Source organism: Heloderma suspectum, chromosome 3 (genome assembly GCF_057233095.1).
Source record: "Heloderma suspectum isolate Gila_16-S chromosome 3, 16-S_ref, whole genome shotgun sequence".
In the NCBI taxonomy this organism is placed as follows: domain Eukaryota; kingdom Metazoa; phylum Chordata; class Lepidosauria; order Squamata; family Helodermatidae; genus Heloderma; species Heloderma suspectum.
Genome location: NC_139460.1, coordinates 84,283,920 through 84,307,424, shown reverse-complemented (window position 1 = coordinate 84,307,424; position 23,505 = coordinate 84,283,920). Strand labels below are relative to the sequence as shown.

The 23,505-nt window shown below is 45.5% G+C and overlaps 2 protein-coding genes across 2 annotated transcripts in view; one reads left to right on the top strand and one right to left on the bottom strand.

Moving 5' to 3' along the window:
• Positions 1-23,505, top strand: part of GRIK1 (glutamate ionotropic receptor kainate type subunit 1) — a 258,943-nt gene that overhangs the window by 7,481 nt on the left and 227,957 nt on the right. The gene's annotated exons all lie outside the window — the stretch shown is intronic.
• LOC146349834 (uncharacterized) lies at positions 9,278-14,479 on the bottom strand. Its single transcript, XM_084841912.1, has 5 exons — positions 14,140-14,479; positions 12,687-13,118; positions 10,926-11,480; positions 9,931-10,350; positions 9,278-9,879 (listed from the first exon to the last, which is right to left on the bottom strand). The coding sequence occupies exons 1-5, from the start codon at positions 14,477-14,479 to the stop codon at positions 9,278-9,280; spliced, it is 2,349 nt and encodes a 782-aa protein (XP_084698038.1).

Genomic DNA, 23,505 nt, shown 5'->3' with positions numbered 1-23,505 from the left:
CCCGAATTAGGACCCTTCATGACAAGCACCTCTGTCTTGCCTAGATTCAACTTCAGCTTGTTCTCTCTCATCCATCCCACTACTGACTTCAGGCAGTCATTCAGAGGAGTCATACCTTCCTTGGATAAAAATGTTAAGGAGCAATAGATTTGGGTGTCGTCAGCATACTGATAATGCCCAGCCCCGAGCCTCCTGATGATCTCTCCAAGGGGTTTCATGTAGACATTAAATAGCATCGGGGATAGAATGGAGCCCTGAAGGACTCCACATAATAGTTGAAGATCAAGTTGTACTTGAAAGGTTGTCACAGAGAGGAAGGCCGGGATCTCTTCTTGATCATCCCAGAGTGCAGGACATGGAATAATGGGCTCAACTTACAAGAAGCCAGACTCCGGCTGAACATCAGGAAAAACTTCCTGACTGTTAGAGCAATATGACAATGGAACCTATTACCTGGGGTTGTAGTGGGCTCTCCCACACTGGAGGCATTCAAGATGAAACTGGACAGCCATCTGTCAGGGATGTTTTGACTTAGATTCTTGCATTGAGCAGGGGTTGGACTCGACTGTCTTATAGGCCCCTTCCAACCCTACTATTCTATGATTCTATGAGTTCCTTTTTTCGAGAAACAACTATCCCCGAGTGATACCATCTGGAACCATCCTGAGAGAAAGCAGCGGAACCACTGCAGACCAACCCCCAACTCCCTCAGGCGATCCATAAAGATACCATGGTCGATGGTATCGAATGCCGCTGACAGATCCAAAAGAATCAACAGGGACGCACTCTCCCTATCGATTCCCTGGTGAAAATAATCCACCAAGGCGACCATGGCAGTTTCAACTCTGTATCCCACTCTGAAGCCGGTTTGAAATGGGTCCAGGTAATCAGTTTCATCCAAGACTGCTTCGAGTTGAATGGACACTGCCTTCTCTATTACCTTGCCCCCAAATGGTAAATTATTTACTGGCTTATAATTATTGAAGTCTAGGGGGTCAAGCAAAGGCTTCTTCAGAAGTAGTTAACAATTGCTTCTTTCAGACAAAATGGAAAATTACCTTCACTTAGGGAAGCATTAATAATAGTCAGCAAAAATTGCTTTACCATCTCCCATCCCTGGACTACAAGCCAGGATGGGCAGGGATTGAGAGGGCAAGTTGTCTTTTTGACCAAACGAAGCAGCTTGTCAACATCATCAGGAGTCACAAACTGAAAATGATCTAGTTTAATCATGCAAGCAGAGTTGCTGGACACCCCACTGTTGATTTCTCTCCCCACAACAGTGTCCAAGTTGCTTTGTTTCCGAGAGATACTTTCTGCAAAAAACTCATTAAAGGCATCACAGCGAGCTACCAAAGGTTCTAAGATCGGATTCAGTGTGTGTGGGGGCTGACTCAGCTCCCTAACCACCCTGAACAGCTCAGCTGGGCACAAGTTTGTGTACATGATATGTGTGGAGCGGAAGCGGTCTTTGCTGCACATATCGCCACCCCATAAGTCTTCGGATGATCCCTATGATGTGTCTTGTCGGATTCAAGTTTTCTTGAATTGAGTTTTCTGCCATCGGCGCTCTAGTCATCGTCTTTGCCGCTTCAGCTCCCTCAGTACTTCTGTAAACCATGGAACTTGTTTGGAAGCAAGTAGGAGAGGATGTCTAGGAGCAACCATGTCAATAACCCTGGTCAGATCTTCATTCCTCACAGAGACCAGGGACTCGACAGGATCTGCAGCAGCACCAGCCAAGAAACCCCCCAAGGCATTTTGGAATTGCAGTGGGTCCATTAGCCTTCAGAGGCGGACCATTTTAATTGGTCTTCCACCCCTGCAGAGGTGGGTAGTAGCTGTGATACCAACCCTGACCAGACAGTGATCTGTCCATGACAACATAGAGACAGATAAAACCTCCACGCACGGATCATTCTCCTGACTGGAGCAAAAGATCAAATCGAGAATGTGACCAGCTTCATGTGTTGGTCCCTTGACCACCTGGGAGAGGCCCATGGTTGTCATGGTCGCCATGAAGTCCTGAGCTGCATCTGGCAAGCTGGACCCATGGGGGATGTTGAAGTCGCCCAGGACTAAAAGCCTGGGTGACTCCAACTCCAGCTCTGAGACCAGCTCTGTGAGCTCAGTAGGGACTCTGTTAGGTAGCGGGGTGGCCAGTACACTAACAGAATCCCCAACCTGTCCCTAGTCCTGAGGCTGAGTTATACACACTCGTTGTGAGCCAGTTTCTTCACACTGAGTCTGGTCAGGCAGATGTTATCTTTGTGGGCCACTGCTACGCTTCCTCCCCGTCTGCTTCTCCTTACCTGCTCTACCACAGAGTACCTGGCCGGGAGAAGCTGCGTCTGTACAAGCTCGCTTATCTACCCCAGCCAAGACTGCGTAATGCATACACGGTCAGCCTTTTCATCCAAAATTAAAACATGGATGGTTGCGATCTTATTCTGGACTGACCTGGCATTGCAAAGGAGCGGGCAAAGATTCTGCGGGTGGCTTGTCTCACTCCCCAAGGTACCTGGGCTGACAGGGCAACCAGAAGGCTGGATAGGTATAAGATACCTGCCCTCCCTTCTCCTATGGGTTTTTGCTCTGCCAGCACCATATCTCCCCATGGCTCCCACCGCTGTTATTGCCTCCCCTATACACATAATGCTGACTTTGTCTCAGAAAAGATGTCAAACTCAGCAACATTCAGCAGAAGAAAACACAGTCAAACCCAACATCCCATCTCTCACCTGGAATACACACCTAACACCCCCTTCCCATCTCTCACCTGGGGGGGGCACAATTCAATACCAGTGGGCTCTCACCTGGGGGTATAAAATCACTTCTCTCGCACCTTCAATAGCAAAATGTCCACATGTCTTACTGTCACCTTATGACTATGAGTTTTCTGAGGACTTGCCCTTGCACAAGTGTAACAGACATCTATCAGCTAGTGCTTCTGACATCATGGAGAATGCTTGTAATGTATCTTCTCCCCTCTCCACATTTTATCCATCCCTCAGGCAGGCAGTGTCTGTGGATACTGAACATATGTAGACTGTGGGTGGAGAATGCCATCTTCAGTGTACGCATGTTCTTTTGCATATTTGTAAAGGGCCCCACACATATGGCTGCAAATGTGTAGGGCTCTCTAGGTGTGATCAGGAACGCTTCAAAGGCCACTGTTACTTCAGTTCCCCTGGGGAACCTATGGGATGGTGATTTATCAAGATTCATAACGGAGCCCACAGGTACGTGTGGGTTTCTACTGGACTCTCTTAACACTCCCTTATTTAATAAGACTGGTTCCATGAGTGAGAAAACTGCTACTGGAACTAGGATTGTAGTCATACCAATATATAACACAAACTAATGGAAATTTAATGAATTAACATATTAGTGCATTTCTTTGCCGCTGTCTCCCCAAGTCTCCTACAGTCTCCTACAATTAAATGTCAATATAACAAGTTAATAAAATCATAAATCAAATTTAAATCAAATTTAAGGGTGAACCAGTTAAAATAAGCCAAATCTAAAACGTGAGCCACAAAAGCAGCATATATAATAAAACACAGCATATATAATTACAACTTTTCAGATGAACACCAAAGAAAACAAATACTTAAAAAACCCTCTTATCTTTAATTATTTAATGTATTATTATAGTTGATTAACTTGAGAAAGAGGCTGATGCAAGTATGAATATGATCGCAGAAGGTGGTGACATCTTATGAAGTTCTTGTGGTCTAATGATGATTGTTAGTTCTTGTCCTTTGTTTAAATTGTTTTGGGGAAATGCATTGCCAGGTTCTCCAAGTCAGGGCAAAATACATTGAAGTGAATGAAAATTTCATGAGAAATGAGAAGTTCAACAGTGCAATATAGTCTGAAAGTATGATAGTTACAGTTTACTGGGAATTTGCCCTGTATGTTGTTGTTCAGCCGTTCAGTCATGTCCGACTCTTCGTGACCCCATGGACCATAGCACGCCAGGCCTTCCTGTCCTGCGCACTCTCCCGGAGTGTGCTCAAGTCCATATTCATTGCATCAGTGATGCTATCCAGCAATCTCATCCTCTGCCGTCCCCTTCTCCTTTTGCCTTCAATCTTTCCCAGCATCAGGGTCTTTTCCAGGGAGTTTTCTCTTCGCATTAGGTGGCCAAAATATTTGAGCTTCAGCTTCAGTATCTGTCCTTCCAATGAGCACTCAGGGTTGATTTCCTTTAGGATGGACTGATTTGAGCTCCTTGCAGTCCAGGGGACTCGTAAGAGTCTTCTCCAGCACCACAGTTCGAAAACATCGATTCTTCGGCGCTCAGCCTTCCTTATAGTCCAGCTCTCACAGCCATATGTTGCTCCTGGGAAAACCATAGCTTTGATTATGCGAACCTTTGTGGGCAAGATGATGTCTCTACTTCTTACTATGCTGTCTAGGTTTGCCATAGCTTTCCTCCCAAGGAGCAAGCGTATTTTAATTTCATGGCTACAGTCACTGTCTGCGGTGATCTTGGAGCCCAAGAAAATAAAATCTGTCACTGCTTCCATTTCTTCCCCTTCGATATGCCAGGAAGTGATGGGGGCCAGATGCCATGATCTTCGTTTTTTTAATGTTGAGTTTCAAACCAGCTTTTGCACTCTCCACTTTCACCCTCAATAAGAGGCTCTTTAGATCCTCTTCGCTTTCTGCCATTAGGGTCGTATCGTCTGCGTATTTGAGGTTGTTGATAATTCTCCCGGCAATCTTAATTCCGACCTGTGATTCATCCAACCCGGCGTTTCTCATGATGTACTCTGCATATAAATTAAATAAGCAGGGTGACAATATACAGCCTTGTCGTACTCCTTTCCCAATTTTGAACCAATCGGTTATTCCATGTCCGGTTCTTACTGTTGCTTCTTGACCCTCGTACAGGTTTCTCAGGAGACAGGTAAGGTGGTCTGCTACTCCCATCTCTTTAATAATTTGCCACAGTTTGTTGTGATCCACACAATCAAAGGCTTTAGCGTAGTCAATGCCCTGTATGAGACCCATTGAAATAAATGTGTGTAACCCCCATTCATTTCAAAGGGGGCTTAGGCAAGACAATTTCCCTATGGAATGTGCTCTAGATTTCTGAAAACCTTACTGAAAGGACAGAAACTGCACTAGAGTAGAGGATCAGAGACTTCTTTCCCATGTACATAAACAATAAACTGGCTTTTTTACTATATAACATTTTGATTTCAGCGGGTTAGTGACTTCGTTATTTCCAAGTACGTTTCACAAAACCCTTTTCTTTGATGTATGAGCTTGCAATGCACTTGCCAGTAATAACAGAAATGTTATCTATATATGTGCACACTCTCAAGTATATTACCCCCCCAAAGATTCAAAGTTCATGAACCCAATACACTTGATTTAATATCAGAGAATTTTCATTTCTCTTCATAGCAAGAACCTGCCTACTATGTACTCCAATGAGTTGAACTAGGAGACAGTCCAGTCTGTCTCCTGAATGTTGAGCTCTTGTCCCATCTGCACAGGCCTACACATGCAGGATGGAGGCAGAACAAGGAAGGAGAGGGAAAGTCTTTAACAGGAAGGCCTGCCTATGTCTTTAACAGGAAGGCCTGGCGTGCTATGGTCCATGGGGTCACGAAGAGTCGGACACGACTTAACGACTGAACAACAAGTCTACTTTCCTTATAGGGCGTATTTACAATACAGACTTTTAGTGGTTAATTGTTGTTGTTCAGTTGTTAAGTCGTGTCCGACTCTTTGTGACCCCACAGACCATAGCACGCCAGGCCTTCCTGTCCTCCGCTCTTTCCCAGAGTGTGCTCAAGTTCATATTCATTGCATCGGTGATGCTGTCTAGCCATCTCATCCTCTGCCGTCCCCTTCTCCTTTTGCCTTCAATCTTTCCCAGCATCAGGGTCTTTTCCAGAGAGTTTTCTCTTCTCATTAGGTGGCCAAAATATTTGAGCGTCAGCTTCAGTATCTGTCCTTCCCATGAGCAGTTAGGGTTGATATCCTTTAGGACTGACTGATTTGACCTCTTTGCAGTCCAGGGGACTCGTAAGAGTCTTCTCTAGCACCACAGTTCGAAAGCATCAATTCTTCAGCGCTCAGCCTTCCTTATAGTCCAGCTCTCACAGCCATATGTTGCTACTGGGAAAACCATAGCTTTGATTAGACGAACCTTTGTTGGCAAGGTGATGTCTCTGCTTCTTACTGTGCTGTCTAGGTTTGCCATAGCTTTCCTCCCAAGGAGCAAGCGTCTTTTAATTTTGTGGCTACGGTCACTGTCTGCGGTGATCTTGGAGCCCAAGAAAATAAAATCTGTCACTGCTTCCATTTCTTCCCCTTCAATATGCCAGGAAGTGATGGGGCCAGATGCCATGATCTTCGTTTTTTTAATGTTGAGTTTCAAACCAGCAAAGTAGAATTGCTCCCCACCTTTTCCAAGCTGCTCCTATTACAAATGCATATTTTCTCCCTGCCCCAGTGGAGGCCCCCGTTGATCCAGCAAGCACCTCTACACAATTCTGGCTGAGTCATAAGCTTACTGGTGGTCTCATGTACTCTTTAGCATAAACATGGGACACAACCAATGTCTGAACTGGCCCTGTGGTTCTGTATATTGATTCTTCCTTTTTTGTTACATTTCTATCCTGCCTTTTTTCCTCCAAGGCAGCATACATGATCCTCCTCCTCTCCATTTTATCCTCACAACAACCCTGTGAGGTAGGCTAGGCCGAGAGTCAGTGACAGGTCTAAAGTCACCCAGTGAGCTTCTTCATCTTCATTGTCATCATCATCACTATTACATTTATATCCTGCCTTTTTGTCCTCTCGGAAGGAACCCAAGGGTGGCTCACATGCTCTGCTCAATTTTATTGTCACAACAACGGTGTGAGGTCGGTTAAGCTGAGGGTCAGTGACTGGCCTAAAGTCACCCAGTGAGCTTCATGGCCAAGTAGGGACTAGAACCCGGGTCTCCTGAACCCTAGTCCAACACTATATACTGGCTCTCAGTTCTTGCATATTCTTAATATACTGTACATTTTAGGCCAATAGACTTTTTTTATTTTGCTGGCTGAGGAATGAATTCATTGCATATAACATAATGTATTTCTGTACATGACATTTCTGATCTGCAGTTAGTTACACATAAACCAATGGGCTGCAGATTTTTTTTTTAATACCTGGAAGCATAGACAAGTTACTATGTTAGTTTGTAACTATGGATGTAAATTTTGAAATGATTCTTGCGGCTGAGAGAAGAGCTGCAAAGCCAGGACATCATGCCAAGATTATAATCACTCATGTTTAGTCATAACTGAATTATATGCATATTTGTTGCAGGTCTTCCATATTATGCTTAGTAGCTTGCTACCTTTGTTATAATGCAACTAGTTCCACTATTTTTTTCCCCATACTGAAAGTACTTCTCCTAATTTTACATACTCAGAGGGCAATTGTTTTTGTCTTTTATGTGTTAACTCTTAAGTTAGTCCATATGGCCTGTCTTTAGCTAGTAAGTTCTGTTTGGTGGAGGAGAGCTATTTAAATGCTCCCCCCCCCCGCCACCTTTTTCATTACAGACTGTTTTGTACATACTGCTCAGTAATAAAGCTTAAATCTTTCCTCCCCTCCAAGTATTTTAAGTAACTATCTTTAATCTTCTTTTCGTGGAAAGGCGGCTTGATTTGACTGACTGGTGGTCCAGAGGTTGTTCAGCAGTTTAAAAAATAATTTTTAAAATCCTGTCCACAGAACTGATTAGTTTTACTGCCCAGCTTTGGATATGTGACCTTGAAACCCAGTTTGTCCTAGTTTATGGTGAGTTGATGATTATGGGGAAGATTTAAGGAGGGGGTATTCCTATTATCTTGCTTTCTCCTTTCTCTGCTGATGCTAATAAAATCTTTACAGGCCAAATAGTTATTTAAAAACAAATGTTTTTAAAAACACGCACATTAACAAACACATAATGATGATTGAGGCTATTCTAAAGAATGTCAAACTGTCCCCAAAGTCATGAGGGACTGTACAAATTCCCATTTAAATGAATGAAAATTGTGCAAGAGTACTCTAGTGAGCAATGCAGCAAAGAGTTGCTGCAGTTCTCTTGTACAGCTCTTGTTCATTTCAGTAGAACAGTTCTCAGTGGACTGCATTCACCATAGCTAGTTTTTAAAGGGTTAGACTGTGTTTGTGTGTGCATGCCGCAGAATATTAAAGAAAGCCCAGGATCACCTGCATTTCATAGCCAGCAAATTATGGAAGGGTAAGAACCTTCACCTGGTTGTTAACACTTTTGAATATTGTTATTTTTATTTATGGGCTGGATGCGCCTGATCTCATCTGATCTCGGAAGCTAAGCAGGGTCAGTCCTGGTTAGTACTTGGATGGGGAACCGCCTGGGAATCAGGCTTCCTGCACTGAGCAGGGGGTTGGACTCAGTGGTCTTGTAGGCCCTCTTAGATAAAAAGTTCTTGCTTCCGGTTTAGAAGAAAAGGATGCCAGGCAGGCAGCAGTGGATCCAACACTATTTTATTGAACGTTTTGCAAAACGGGTGCAGAGCAGTCTGAACCCCGAGACACGTGTGCAAAAGCTTTTTATACCATATCACTTCTATTGTTCTTGCCAGCAACTAATGAAACAGTCAGTACATCAGCTTACCAAGTCAATAGCCAATAAACAGTCAGTATCAGCTTACCAAGCCGTTAGTCATGAGCGCGTCAGTATGGTTCCCTTTTTGCTCCGCCCACATTTTTCCTGCCACTTGGGCTGTTACGTAACTGAGGCGCCAACCGGTTATGGAGTCTCTTTTTCTAACAGCCCCTTCCAACCTATGATTCTATGATTGCGAGTGGACAGGGGAGAAATGACGAGATGACACCAATCAATTTGGGATAAACAGGGCCACATTTATGGATAGATTACAATCTGCGAAGAAAGCACCGGCGGGCACACCACAACAAGACCAACATGACAGGTGTGGAGTGAGGCATTCGTTGTCTGTGGCGAGGCGTCCGCCCTCGCCCACCAATCGGACATACCGAGTTCTGGGCTGGGAGACCTTCCCCTGTCACCCCCCCCTTGAGCCACAGAACCCGAGTGGGTGAGGAGGGTTGGCCTCAAAGGTAAGCCGTATCTCCCAACTGGGGCCACAAAACCCTGAGCTGGAAGCCTTGGGCCTTACCAGTCACCTGAAACGGTGCCTACGAATGCTCACCTGGCCACTCCCCCAGTGGAGAGCCCGCCCGGAGCCGCCACAGGAGGGCGACAAGCCTCTGCTTATTCGCTCTCCCTCCACCTGCGCAGTAAACATTCCCAAATGCCCCTTCGCAGATCAGCCAAAAAGACATCATTGCCTAGTTCAGTGAGATGAACGCCGTCCGCCCTGTAGAGTATCCCCCGAGCAGGAGAAATATCGGGGTGGATGATGGTCCGGTCGCCCTGTTTGATCAGGAAGTTCCCGATCTCTGTGTTGACCTTTTTACGGGCCTTATCCATGGCACGAGGATCCAAGCCATCCCGCCAGACCACTCTAGGCAACACATTGGACCAGATAATGGTGATTCCCGGCCAGCAACGCCGAATCACCCGCAAGTCCTCCCAAGCTTGAAGAATCAGGGCCTTGCCTTTCAGCAGGCCTAAATCGTTCCCCCCTAAGTGCAACACTAGAATCTGTGGGGGAACCTTCACCAGCCCTTGATGGAATAACGTGGGCAGGAGGCGCTCCCAACGCATCCCGCATCTGCCCAACCAGTGAATGGTGGCATAGCGGCTGAGCCCTAGCTGGGATCTGCAGCTGGAGGAGGCCCTCCAGCCAGCCCAAAAAACCGTACTGTGCCCGCAGATGAGCACCTTCGTTGGATCACTCGCACTCCAATGATCTAGAAGAACAAAAAAAGTAATGAATGGAAATGTCCACCCAAGCTAAGGGCCCGACAGTGGCCTCACATATGCCAGATACGCCTTGAAGCGCCACCTACCGACCGACTGTACCTTATCTGACATGAACCCCAGAGACGCAGCAGTGGAGGCGGCCCCAATCCGGAAGGAATGTGTGCCGAAACGAAGAGCACCCAAACCCAGCGCCTTTAATGCTTGCTGTGTGACTGCCCAAAATTGATATTTGGTTAAAGGAGAAGAGTCTGTGTGACAAAAAAGGGGGCCGGGCAGGTTTCCCCGAACCTTCAGAAAGTCCCTCAATGCTGTGACCGGGCAGAGGTCCAGCACGGGGGCTGGAAACAGGGACACGCTGATGCCCCTTCCCCCCTGGTCATTCTTGGACCTCCTAAGCTGAATAAGGGCTCCCTGCTGAGAAAACTGTAAGTCATTAAACTGCAAGGCCATATTACGCCAGTACTTTTCCAGCTGCACTGGCTGCCAGTCCATTTCCGGGCCCGATTCAAAGTGCTGGTGTTAACATTCAAAGCCCTTAACGGCTTGGGGCCAGGTTACCTGAAGGATCGCCTCCTCCCATATGTGCCTGCCCGGACCTTAAGATCATCATCAGCGGCCCTTCTCCGTGAGCCCCTGCCAAAGGAAGTGAGGCGGGTGGCTACTAGGAGGAGGGCTTTTTCTGTTGTGGCACCCCGGCTCTGGAATGAGCTCCCTAGTGAGGTTCGCCTGGCGCCTACATTGTACTCCTTTCAGCGCCAGGTGAAGACCTTTTTATTTTCCCAGGCATTTTAGCTTTCTAAATTTTTATCTTTGCTGTTTTAAATCTGTATTTTAAACTCCTGTACTGCTGCTAGGTTTTATTGTGGTTGTATTGTTATATTGTGGTTTTAATGTTCTATATATTTTAAATTGTTTTATTGTGTGTTGTTTGGTTTTAGTTTTTGTGAACCGCCCAGAGAGCTTCGGCTATTGGGCGGTATAGAAATGAAATAAATAAAATAAATAAATAAAAATAAAAAGGCTCATCCAGAGAGGTCGCCTTTAGCGGACACCACCAACTCCGATATCCGGAATGCCCCAAAGAATGCTGTAAGAGCTGCAGCATGAAATAACAAGGCTTCTTGAGGGGATTTGCACAAGGAAGGCCACAGATCCCGCAAGCCCAGCAATATGTCTGGAGACAGAGGGCGTCTAGGGTCAGGAGGCACTGGGGACCCCCTGGACCAGCCCTGAAGCATCCGCTGGACCCGGAAGTCCATGGTGTTATCTGCTACACCCTTCATCTTAGACCAGAAGGCAAGTGCAGCAAGCCTACCCCCGATGGTCCGGGCCGCTAGGCCCCGCCTGTGGGCATGCACGCAGAACTGCAGTTGGTGATCGACCGGTATTGGCCAGCACTGTGGAAGATGTGCAGCCACCCGGAATGAAAAGAACTCCCTACCTGACCTGGCGTAAGCCGCTCTCGTGCTGGGGGCTAAGAACTGCAGGATGGCCTGTTCTGCCTCTTCCAGCCAGCTTCCCACAGAGTGGCTAGCATAGTGTCCGGAATAGCCCGCGCCCAGGGGGCCAGTTCTCGGAAACGTTGCACCTGGTTTCGTGACAATGCATCAGCTAAGGCATTATCCATGCCAGGAATGTGTCGTGCACAGAATAAAATATTAAAACGCAGGCACTGCAGAGTGAAAGCCCGAAGCAAGGACATGACCCTACTGTTGTGCGATGACAAAGAATTAATGACCTGGACAGTGGCTTGGTTGTCACACCAAAAATGCATGACAGAATTAGCAAGCTGGGCTGCCCACAGGTGCGCGGCAACATATATCGGAAAGAGCTCTAAGAAAGTAAGGTCCCTTCTGACGCCTAGGGCTAACCACTCAGCCGGCCAACGTGCATGGCACCATCGATCGCGAAACACAACCCCAAAGCCTAGAGCCCCAGATGAATCTGAATGTATCTGAAGTTCTGCTTCCAATAGCAACTCCTTCCTCCAGAAGGAAATGCCATTGAATGCGTTAAGGAAATGCAGCCACACAAAAAGATCATCTTTCATGGCTGATGATACCTGAATGCGATGGTGCGGCAAGCGCAGGCCCCGCGTGGCATTACAAAGGCGTCTAAGGAAGGCCCTGCCGGGGGCAACTACCCGACAGGCGAAATTAAGATGCCCAACAACTTCCTGCAATGCCAACAGCGTGACTTTCTTAGAATGAAGCATGTGCTGTATCCTATCCTTCAGGGCCTATAATTTGTCCACCGGGAGCCTACACAACTGATTCACGGAGTCCAGTTCTATGCCCAAAAATTTAATAGTGGGGGAAGGGCCCTCGTTTTTTTCCCCCGCCAAAGGTACACCCAGCTCATTTGTGAGGGCGGAAAATTCCTGCATTAGCCGTGTGCACTGTGGGGTGCCAGATGGACCCGCAAATAGGAAATCATCGAGGTAGTGCACGATGCTATGGGACCCGGTTTTATCAATCAGAGCCCATTCCAAAAAGGAACTGAACTTCTCAAACATAGCACAGGACACGGAACATTCCATGGGTAGGGCCCTGTCGACGTAGAACTGACCAGAAAAACTGAATCCTAAAAGGTCGAAATCATCGGGGGAAATTGGCAAGAGGCGGAATGCGGATTTAATGTCATTTTCCCATGAGGGCCCCAGGGCCCAGTGCCTTCACTATAGATACTGCCGCATCAAATGGTGTGTAGTGAACAGAGCACAGGTGCTCAGGAATGGTGTCGTTCACAGACTCCCCCCTGGGGAAGGACAAGTTGTGGATCAGCCGGTATTCACCTGCGGCCTTTTTAGGCACAATGCCCAAATGGGAGACCCTGAGGTTGGGGAAAGGAGGGGAATCGAATGGACCAATGACCTGCCCTGCGACCACTTCCTTATTGATCTTATCCAAGACTAGGTATTCGAAATCTGCAATAGATTTCTGATTCTGGCAAATTTGGGCCTGGCGTTGGCCCTGGAACGGAATCCTAAAACCCAGGGAAAATCCCTCTTCTAAGTAGCGGGCGTCCTTCCGAAGCAGGTAGCGCTTCAAAAGGTGCCGTAGGGGCTGCAACTTAATTGGACTGGGTCCCTTTTGGCGGAGGTTGTGTGCTGCCCCCAGGCTTCCTACCACCCTGCCATTCACGATTTGGGCCCCGCTGACCTTTGGCCTTTGGGCAGCCAATGAAGGCGTGTTGTCCTCCGCAAATGGAGCACGCGTGGCGAAATCTGCATGGGTTTTTAAAGCAGACGCCCTTGGAACCAAACTCCCAACAGAGAGCGCGGTGTTGAACCAGCTGTCCCACCCCAGCCTTAGGGGCTGAGGCGGGCGTCAGCTTAGCTAATATGTGCCCACTATCAGATCGCTCGCCAAAACCCGGCCTGGCAGGGGTCATAAACTGCAGCCAAAGATCCTGATCTTTGGTGTCCCAGCGCAACGTGGGGTCAAATACCACCCGCATATGGAAGGATTCATCATAGACCAGCCAGGCTCCGCCCTCGTATTCGGTGTAGGCCCTATATATAATATCCAAATACTTAGTGAGGACCCAACCACACTCTGGGTGCTTTTGCTGAATGACACCCATATATATTAAAAAGCCGGGCAGCCAATTTGCCCACGTGCGTGACACCTTCTTACGCCTGACCCTTTCCTGATCCCTATCGCCAGATTTCTCCCCTTCCTTTGTTTCAGACTCACGGAATAACAGGGAGAAGATGTCAACAAATTCTCCCCGGAGTATTTTCTCTTTTGTTGCTGGCAATAGGTGATATCCCAGGGGAGTGGATGTACCCCTGGTCGGGATTGCCCTATTCTCTACCTGAGCATAAGGGTCATTGCTGCCCACCCCAAGCTCCTCGGAGCTCCCGCCTACGGGGCCTTGCCACACAGTTGCGCAGGCTGCCATGGCCGAAGAAGGCTCAGCAGCCGGAGGGGCCGCGGGTGCTCCCCCCCCGTAAACCCCACCTGAGAGGTTTGGAGCAGGGACGGGGGCCCCCTGGGATTGGGCAGATGCAGGGATGCCCATCGTAATGGCGGCCCCACCCGGTGTGGCATGGCTTAGTGCCGGGAGTGTGTAACCTGAGCTGAAGTGGTGGGGTGGTACACCATGGTGAGGGAACCCTGGGATGCCCCCTACTGGGGAGTGAAAAGGCCAACTCATCCCCGCTGAAAAGGGGAACCACCCGTATGGCGGGAACTAGTTACAGCCAGTCGTTGGCACGGACCCCCCAGGGACTGAAACCTCACCTGAACAAAGGTTGTTTGCCATGTCAGGGATCTGGCTGCGGTCTAAAACTGCAGGAGCCAGAGAGATGGGTGCCGGCGACCCTTGCACCGGAGGGGGCTGCTCCGAAGATGAGCATGCGAGCGCTGGGGCCGGTGCAGATGCTGTTTGCCCAGTGACGGTGACAGCCTCCTTGGAAGCCTCGATTGCTGCCAGCCTCTCTGAAATAGATATCAATAGATCCTTGCGAGCTTGCCCTCTCGTAACCCTTGAAGTCCGGGGAGCCCGCCTGGCAGGGGTGATTAATGCAGGGATCCCTAAGTCCCGTTCAGCAGCCTCCAGTCTGGCCAGAATGAGGGCCATGTCTTGATCCTCATCGTCAGATGAGGAAGAGTCGGCCCTACGGAAGTGGCGCTTAGCTGGGGGGCAGGGGGCTTTAGCTGGGGGGCAAGCGGCTTTGCCCTTGCCTTTTTCCCCCCCAAACCCTTCTTGGGTGGCATCGCTGTGTGTTGGGAGATCTGCCAACTGGCTTTAAATGGAACCCTGAATGAAATGCGCTTATCTATGGATATATTTGGTATGTTTCCAATTTATCTTTCTATAATTCTTATATATTTATTTATTGGTAATAATATTATACTATAAATTGTGTGTAAATTAATTTGTTTATTTGTTTGCTTTGTCTTTCGTTACTGTTATTCTTTATATTAAATCGCACCCTATACTTTCCAGGCGAAGCCTTGAGCCTTACTTGAGCCCCCCTTAAACAACTGCTCCCCCCTTTTTCTTATTTATTTATTTTCTCCTCCCTCCCCCTTTCTACCTTTATGAAGCAAGGGGGGGGGGGTTGAAGGCACAACAGGCCACTAGGGGGCAGCAGAGTGCAAAAGAAAGCCTGGGAAAATCTCAAGGCAGCCGCAGATAAACGGCCCACGGAGGTGAAAAGGAGGAGGTAAGCCCAAGCACCAGAACCCTTTCCCTTCCCTCACCTAAAAGACAGCTTCCCGAAAGTGCTGGGAAGCCAACAGAGACCCCCCCAAGCCCACAAACACACGCAATTGTAAGGTGTTATGGAGCAAGAAAGGGGCGAAAACAGGAGACTCTCCCCTCCTGAAATCAGCTGCGGGGGGGGGGGGAAACGCCGCGGAAACCAGGGCGGGGAGCACCAAAGAAAGGGGGAGGGAAGGGAGAAAAGCCTCTCGCTTGTGCTGGGGAAGGGAAGGGGTGCAAACCATGTAGCTCGATAGCTGCCTTGTCCCGGGAATGCCAGAGCGAGGAGCACAAAGAAAGGGGAAGGGAAGGGAGAAAAGCCTCTCGCTTGTGCCGGGGAAGGGGAGCAAACCATGCAGCTCGTTAGCTGCCTTGTCCCGGGAATGCCGCCGCCGCGCTGCCAAGCAGCCGTCTTCTCCCGAAGGCACCGCCACGCCGCCGCCTCGTCCCTGGGGTTGCCGCCGCGCCACCGCCTCCTCGTCCCCGGAATTGCCGCCGCCGCGCCGCCGCCTTGTCCCTGGGGTTGCCGCCGCCACCGCCGCCGAGATCAAGGGGGAGGACGCTGCCAATGTGCTGCTGCTTGAAAAGGGCGCGAAAATTCCAGCTGGAATAGCCGGAATGAGGAGGCTGCGGGGCAGCGCGGCCTAAATAGTGGCCGGCTAGACCCACCCCTTGGAGATCCCAGGGGCGAAGGCCAATGGCCTTCGCCCTTGTCCCGTCCTCCCCCCGCCACCCGCAACAGCCCCCCCCTGCGGCCAGGCAAGCCGGGCGCGGGGTGAGGGCACTTCTGTGATCTCTTTATTAGATTTACATATATCCTATCTTTTCTTCAAGAAGCTCAAGACACATGGTTCTCATTTTATGCTGCTCCCCCCCATTTTATTCTCATAACAATACCGTGAGGCAGGTTACACTGAGGGCCAAACTAAATACTCCTTTAATTTTATATTTAGAAATTATTGTAACTTTACATTTCTTTCATTAATTTACTCCCATGGCACTCTGGGAGAGGTGGATTTAAGCTCCCCCCCACCCGTTTTTGTTCCAGAATTCCACCCCTCCCCGTGGGGGTGAGGTTAAAAAAAGAAAAAAGTCGCCATTGGAATTTTATTTTCAAGTACACCTCACCCCCTGAGGGATGTATGTGAAATGTTTGGGATAATAATAGGGGGAGAACCTTACACCCTCCTCTCCCAAAGCGCCACGGTCCTGATCCAAATGGGGGCTGTGTGCTCTTGCAGAACAGAAAATACAAGTAGCACGTACAGCTCCACTTCATGTGTGCTTAAATGAACATTCTGTTTGGCCCTGAGAGAGAAAGACAGTGTTTGGCTACAGGTTCACCTCATGGCATAATGTGATTTGAACCTGGGTCTCCCCAGCCTGAGTATGACACTCTAACTGCTACACTGTGCTGGCTCACAAGTCATCAGGAGATAAGAACATTTCAAAGGCATAATTAAGCATGTGAATATAATGAAAATGCACTTGAAAACACACTTTTCATATGGTCACACTTATCAAGGAGCTGTGATTGGCTGCAGCCCCTCTTGATAGTATAAAAGGTAAAGGTAAAGGTGTCCCCAGCTAGTTGTGTCCAACTCTAGGGGGTGGTGCTCATCTCCATTTCTAAGCCAAAGAGCCGACGCTATCCGAAGACGCTTCCGTGGTCATGTAGCCAGCATGAGTGAACACCGAGGTGCATGGAACGCTGTTACCTTTCCTGCCGAAGCAGTACCTATTTATCTACTTGCAATTTCTTGCTTTCGAACTGCTAGATTGGCAGGAGCTGGGACTGAAGATGGGAGCTCACTTGATAGTATACTTGTGGGCAAAGCTGAATTAGCTTTTGGGTAATGCACGAAATAGCCTAAAGTAAGGATGGGGGAAGAAATGTGTTTGGTTCACATTTTAACATTAACTTTGGGCACAATTCCATGCATGTTTAGACTGAAAAAAGTCCTACAACTCCCAGCATTCCTCAACCAACATGCAGGTCTGGAGAATGCTGGGAGTTATGGGACTTTTTTTTCTGTCTAAACATGCATAATATTGTTACCCAAGTTTGTACTTTTGAACCATTATGCAAACTGAAATTCTGTTATCCTTTGAAATCTGTACTTTTATGAATTTTGCAATGGAGTTTTCCAATTTAAAAATGCATGCAAAAAAGGCATATGTATATATTCATGAAAATAACATTAAAATGCATTATATTAGGAAAAGTGTTTGCGTAAACTGTGTACGTTAGGCAGAAGTGCAAACAAAAATAACGGTATTAAGAGAAGTGCACATTTGTATGAATTTTCATATGAAATTTCTTTAAAAAAAATTCTTGAAGTTCAGGACAAAACAAACTTAAAATTGGAAAAATTCTCGAAGTTTGGGATGAACCGAACTTAAAACTGGAAAAATGAGAAACTGAGTGGAACCGAAACTGACAGATGGCTAGCCCAAAGTCCAATGGTCTATTCAATCAATCATTAGGATCCCAAAATTACTTTAAACAATTCCAGGGCATTATAACGATGTTTTGATTCTGATATCACAGAAATTTGCACTGGTGTTCAATGGGATATTGATCTGAAGAGTACAACATTCTGTCCTTTGGATGGAGGTAAGGTTTCTGTAGAAACAGCATCATGTAGATATACTTTTGCTTGCATTAATTTATGTAAGGCTTCTCCAGGTGGAGTGGTCTATTCCTGTGTCTACATTAGCATTCAGACAGATACTTACTGATTATTTGGTTTTGCAAGAAACATCTGGGGCCTGAGTCAACTTCCAATTAAAATCTATAAGATGGAAGCCTCCCAATTCTAACTGGAGCTGAAGAGAGCCTATAACAAATGCTTCAGCTCCCTTTGATGCACAGTAGACTACCTGCTTTTCAGAAATAGATATTTTACTAGCACAAGTAACAACACGCACTGGGGAATTCTTTCCAATATTTGGAGAATACAAACAAACAAGGAAACTGAGAGGGAAAATAATGAGAAAATAAGAGAAAACACGAGAAAACACACTGATAAAGAATGAGCAAGACTTTGCTTGTGCATTTTCTCACTCTTTCATAATAGTAGAACCTGGGGTCATCCAATGAAGCTGTCCTCTTTTATCAGGACAGATAAAAGCAAGTACTTCTTCACGCAGCTCATAGTTAAACTATGGTGTTTGCTTCCACAATATGTAGTGATGATTGAACACCAACTAGGACAGCTATAAAAGGGGATTAGACAAATTCATGGAGGATAAGTCTATGAATGGCTACTTGTCATGATGGCTATATATTTCTCCAGTATCAGAGGCAGTATACTTCTGTAGACTGGTTGGTGCATTCATGTCCTGCTTGTGGGTTTCCCATGGGCACTGGGTTGCCCTATGTGTGAATGGAATGCTGGAAAATAGGCCTTTGGTCTGATCCAGCTTGGCTCTTCTTATGTTCTTAATCAGCTTAATTGGTAGATTAATCAACTAAAGTTTTAATTGATTGACTAGTGGGGACTGGTTTTAATCAACAAGGGAAAAATGTTTAATTAGTGGGGCTGAGTTGCATACACGCTTTATTTTTTGAGGCTATTTAATTCTGCTATGTTACTGGGATACTAACCTACAAGAAAAGATTAATATTAAATGGCCTTTCCTTCTAACAAAGACTGGCAGCTTTTGTTTGTTAACTTGTATTTTACATGTCCCTCACTATCATGGGCAGGACATTACATATAAAACATTAATGTGAAAAAGCTCTTTCCCACACAGCTTTTGAAAAGAAGATGAATGGCTTTATGAATGAAACCGAGGGCATTATTTTTTGCTGACTGACTAAAATTTGATAGGACCATAGGCATATATTTTTCTCTTTTAACTGAGTATTATGATAACCTCAGTATGGATATAATGAGGTTTTGAAAATGCTCAGTTAAACGAAAGATGATTAATGCACTCACATTGATTTAATCGAACCGCAACAGTTAAAATGTACTTTGTTTAGCACAATTAGCAAACCTAAATGGCTTGACATTCAAAATGAACCACTAATTATTACAAACATTAGCATTTTTCCTTAATATCACACCAAACTTTCATTGCTGATGAATGCATACATATTATTTTTCTTTATGGATATTTAGCCTGTAATACAAAAATCTCTTATTCAGTCATTTTTAAAAATGATTAAGTTTCCTCACTTCATGGAGTCACACCAGCCAAGCATACCCTGTTATTACAGAACATCCCTAAAGACAAAAGAAATATCTGGACTACGCTATTCAAGGATAATCCTGATGCCACATTCCATTTTGTGCAGAACATTTTCATATTTCTAGGTCAACACTCAATTACAGAGAATCTGCTCTGTAGCGGCATGATTCCTGTTTCCACAAGCAAGCACACCACCTTGAAATATAAATAAGGTTTTAATTAATTCCTATAGTGGGGCAGTGCTACTGAGCTAGCAAAGTGTTGGGTGTATGTTAAAATTAATTAGGGCAGAATCGTCCTCTATCTGATTTCTACATTAGCAGAATTCTGCCTTAACATCTGCCAAGGAGATGGGGGAAGGCTGTACAGGTGTGACCATAGCTAAGTGACAGTGCACATGTTGAAGGATCAAAAGGACCAAAAAGGGACAAAATTGTCAATTTTAAGGCTATTAGTGCTTGTGCAGAGCAGAGCATAAATATGAAACACACAAGATTGTTCCAAGGTTTATATACAAATCCAAAAAAATGATTCCAAGATTTACTTATATCATGCTGTCTCAAGTTAATAATTTCTGACAAGGTTAAAGGCAATCATGTGAAATTATTACAATAATTGTAACGTCAATGCAATTAATGGTTCAACCAAAATTGAACCAATATTTAACAATACTTATACATCGCAGTGTCTCAAAGTAATATCAGACAATGATAAGGTGATCATACATATAAATAAAGTCAACACAATTGTTTATTCAAGTATGAAAACTCCGGAATATGGTATTGTTATTTCATTATTTTGACAGTGTATCCACCTAAGACCATTTTGGTTTAAAAGATAATTATATTTACCAAGTATCATCACTTTCTAATTGTTCAAATGTACTTTAGATGATTTTGGTTGAACTATTAATTGTACTGACTTTGCTAGGCGTGATTACTTTTATCCTTGTCAGAAATTATTAACCTGAGACAGCATGATATACAAGTAAATCTTGGAATCATTTTCTGAATTTGTATATCAACCTTGGAACAAATCTTGCGTATTTCAATATGCTCTGCTCCGCAGCAGTTCTAATAGCCTTCTAATTGATATTATTGCACCTTTTTGGTCCTTTTGATCTTGTTTAGTGCTGTGCCGAAAATTTCTCCCACAGTTTTTTCCACCATTCGCATTCAGTTCAATAGATAAGAAATTGCTTTCGAAAAGAAATTCAATGGTGAAGAAATTTCAGAGACATTCTCATGGGTTGAGTTTGGATTTCTTGGGCTTACCTTACATAGGAGGTGACCAAGAAGTGAGTGCAAAAATCCTGTTTTTTATCAGTCATCTCTCTGGCAGCCTGTAGCTGCCTCAGCTTCCTACACTTCAATTAAAGCCCAGTTTAAGGCACCATGAGGTAATTTCCTCCCATAGGGCTTTTTCAGATTAGGATGTGCAGGCAGCCTGGGAGGCTAGCTATGATTAGGTAAGCTCAAAAACACCCCCAAAATAAATTATAAAACATCCTGAATGAGGCAGAACAATGGAAGCCTCTTTCATGGGGGAAGAAAAATTCAGGAAATTGGAGGACAGAGTTTGGCAGAGCACTAACTCCACCTCATCCCTGCACACAACACTGCCCCCACCTGCATAGTGGTGGATGCAAACTGGGGGCCAGCCTGACAAGACAGTTGATGCTGTTCAAGCAGGAAAACCCCCAAACCCCTTAACAAAAAAGAAAGAAACTATGCTATGAGCCCTGCCAATGGGGATCCCTACCTGGGATAAATTGTGGAGAATTTCTCCTCCCCCTGGAGAAATTCAGTGAAATGGTCTTCCAGATTTCTCTGCCCACAAGTAGGGTGGAGAATTTCAAGAGGCCAGTTGCACACAGCTCTAATCTTGTTTGACACTTCAGTTGAGTTCCCCTCCCTTTTTATTATCTGAAGGTTCAATCCATGGCAACACCAGTTTTCTAAAAAGTTTATCAGGTAGTAGATCAAGGAGAGCTACTGCAAGTCAGGGTTAACAGTCTTGGTTAGGTGGAACAATAGTCTGACTTAATACAAGACCGTTTCATATGTTTAGTCACAAGAACCCATAGTTAGAACTACAATACTGGCTGTGTAGTCCAAACCCCTTGTTGCACATACAAATTAGAGGTGTGCTTCAGATTCAGCCAAATCCTGAACCGAATTGGGCTGATTTAGGAAGATTTGGGAGATGTCTGAATCAAAGCAACACTCTTCCGAATCCACTGAATCCAAACCCTCCCAAAGCTTCACTAGTGAGGTTGGCTGTGGCTGTGTTACTAGATGATTCGAATAGATTATCCAGTGGAAACTACTGTAAATACCTACCCTTACCCTACTGAAATTCGTGGTGCACCAGCTCTCCTAGATCTTGTTAGAACATTCCTTTGTGTCTTTTCCTTCCATTTTTGCCTCCACTCAGTTTAACCCAACTGTAGAGTCCTGCAGTCCTGCCTTCCTATGCTTGACACCAACTCATCCCCTTGAAACGTCACTAGATGTGTGTGTGTGTGTGTGAGATCTCTGAACCAGCAATTTGTTTGCTAAAGATTATTTGCATTCATTCATGGCTGCTTGCTTTTCAGTCTACCAAACCATCAAAAACACAACAGTAGTGTAGCCAAAGATGAATGGAAACTGATGCTGCTCCAGGGGTTGCTATCTTTGAAAGTTTTCATTTCTCATCTAAATTGTTTACTTATCAGCTAGAAACATACGTGAGGAGATGTTAAGCCTACGTTGCCCAAGGTGCATTTTAATATAGGAGGAAGACCTGCTGTAAGTATTTCGTGCTACCTCTTCTAGCCCTATCTGCCATTGTAAATTATAGACATGCTCCACTGAGCAGAATAAAGATATATCTTAACCATCCTTATTAAAGGCTGCAAATTTTTAACTTTGAAATGAAGACTCTGCCCTACACTTCAGTAGTTGATTACATCCTTCCCTATCTAAAGAGTGTTATATAACGTAAAGGTAAAGGAGAAAGAATATGTGAGCCAGATAATGTTCTTTAATGGATCCAAGCACTTGTATCATTGACCGGGTTTGCATGTAACAGCAAGACATGGATTAACTAACCTACAATCTGTCATGCATGAGCAGAAGTGAGTGAGTTCCCTGCCTCCCGCATGCTCCTCACTTCCACTTTTAATCAACAACCTACCATTGGCCAGGACATAGGTAGCTGAGATATGCAAACCCAGTGCTGGCTAAACAACCCAGTGGATAACCTAACAACAAATCATGGGTTAACCATTACATGTGAACCAGGTCAATGTGAAATGTTCTACATGTGAAACGGCATGTAGGTCACATTTGCACTTTACTTTAAGCCATGAGTTAAGGCTTAAAAAACCAGAATGTGAAGGAACTGTGTCCTAATGAATATAGCCCATTTGCTTCTGCTTCAGACCTTCCTTCATGTGAGTGGGTAAGCAAATCATGAAAGCTGAACCTGGGATTATGTTTTATTGTGCCCCAATAGGCCAGTATTTGTAAGTCAAGTAAAACCTTGGTTTAAATCTGGTTTATAATCTTGGCTTCATTAGACACGGTAAACCATAATCCTGGGTTTGTACATCATATGAATCTCTCCCTTTTCAGCCTGTCTCCCTTTTACATGAAAGGAGAGCAAAGAGGGAGAGAATGGGCTATGTCACCAGCATGCTGGTTATTCACATTCTGGTTTATTAGGCCATTATTCTTGGCTTAAAGTTATATGCAAATATGGCTTTAGGCCTTTATTTCAGTTAATCTTCTACTATAAGAAACAGCTACAAAAACGTTGTGAAGAAACTTCTCATTTCTCACTCTAGATCTCTTTTCCGTGCAGTAATTGTGTGAAGTTGTACACAGCATTTAAGAACCAATAAGAGAGGAGTTAGCATTGCTACATACTCTCTTTCACTCCCCAACACAGTTTTCCTACCTTCACAACTTAAGAGCGTGGCTTTCTCCAACCAAACTGTTGCTGTATTTTAACCATATCAGAGAAAGGAAAACCCTCCCTACAAATGTGACCACTAGTCTCCTCATCAGGCCAACAGGTATCCTGCCCCTCTGTTTGTGGTGGAGCCTTTATCCGTTTCATTTTCATGCATCCCATCCCCCTGGAGGTCAGAACTCTCATTTTTCTCAGGCCAGCAATAAATGATTCAACTGAGTCACCTTGAGCACCATTTC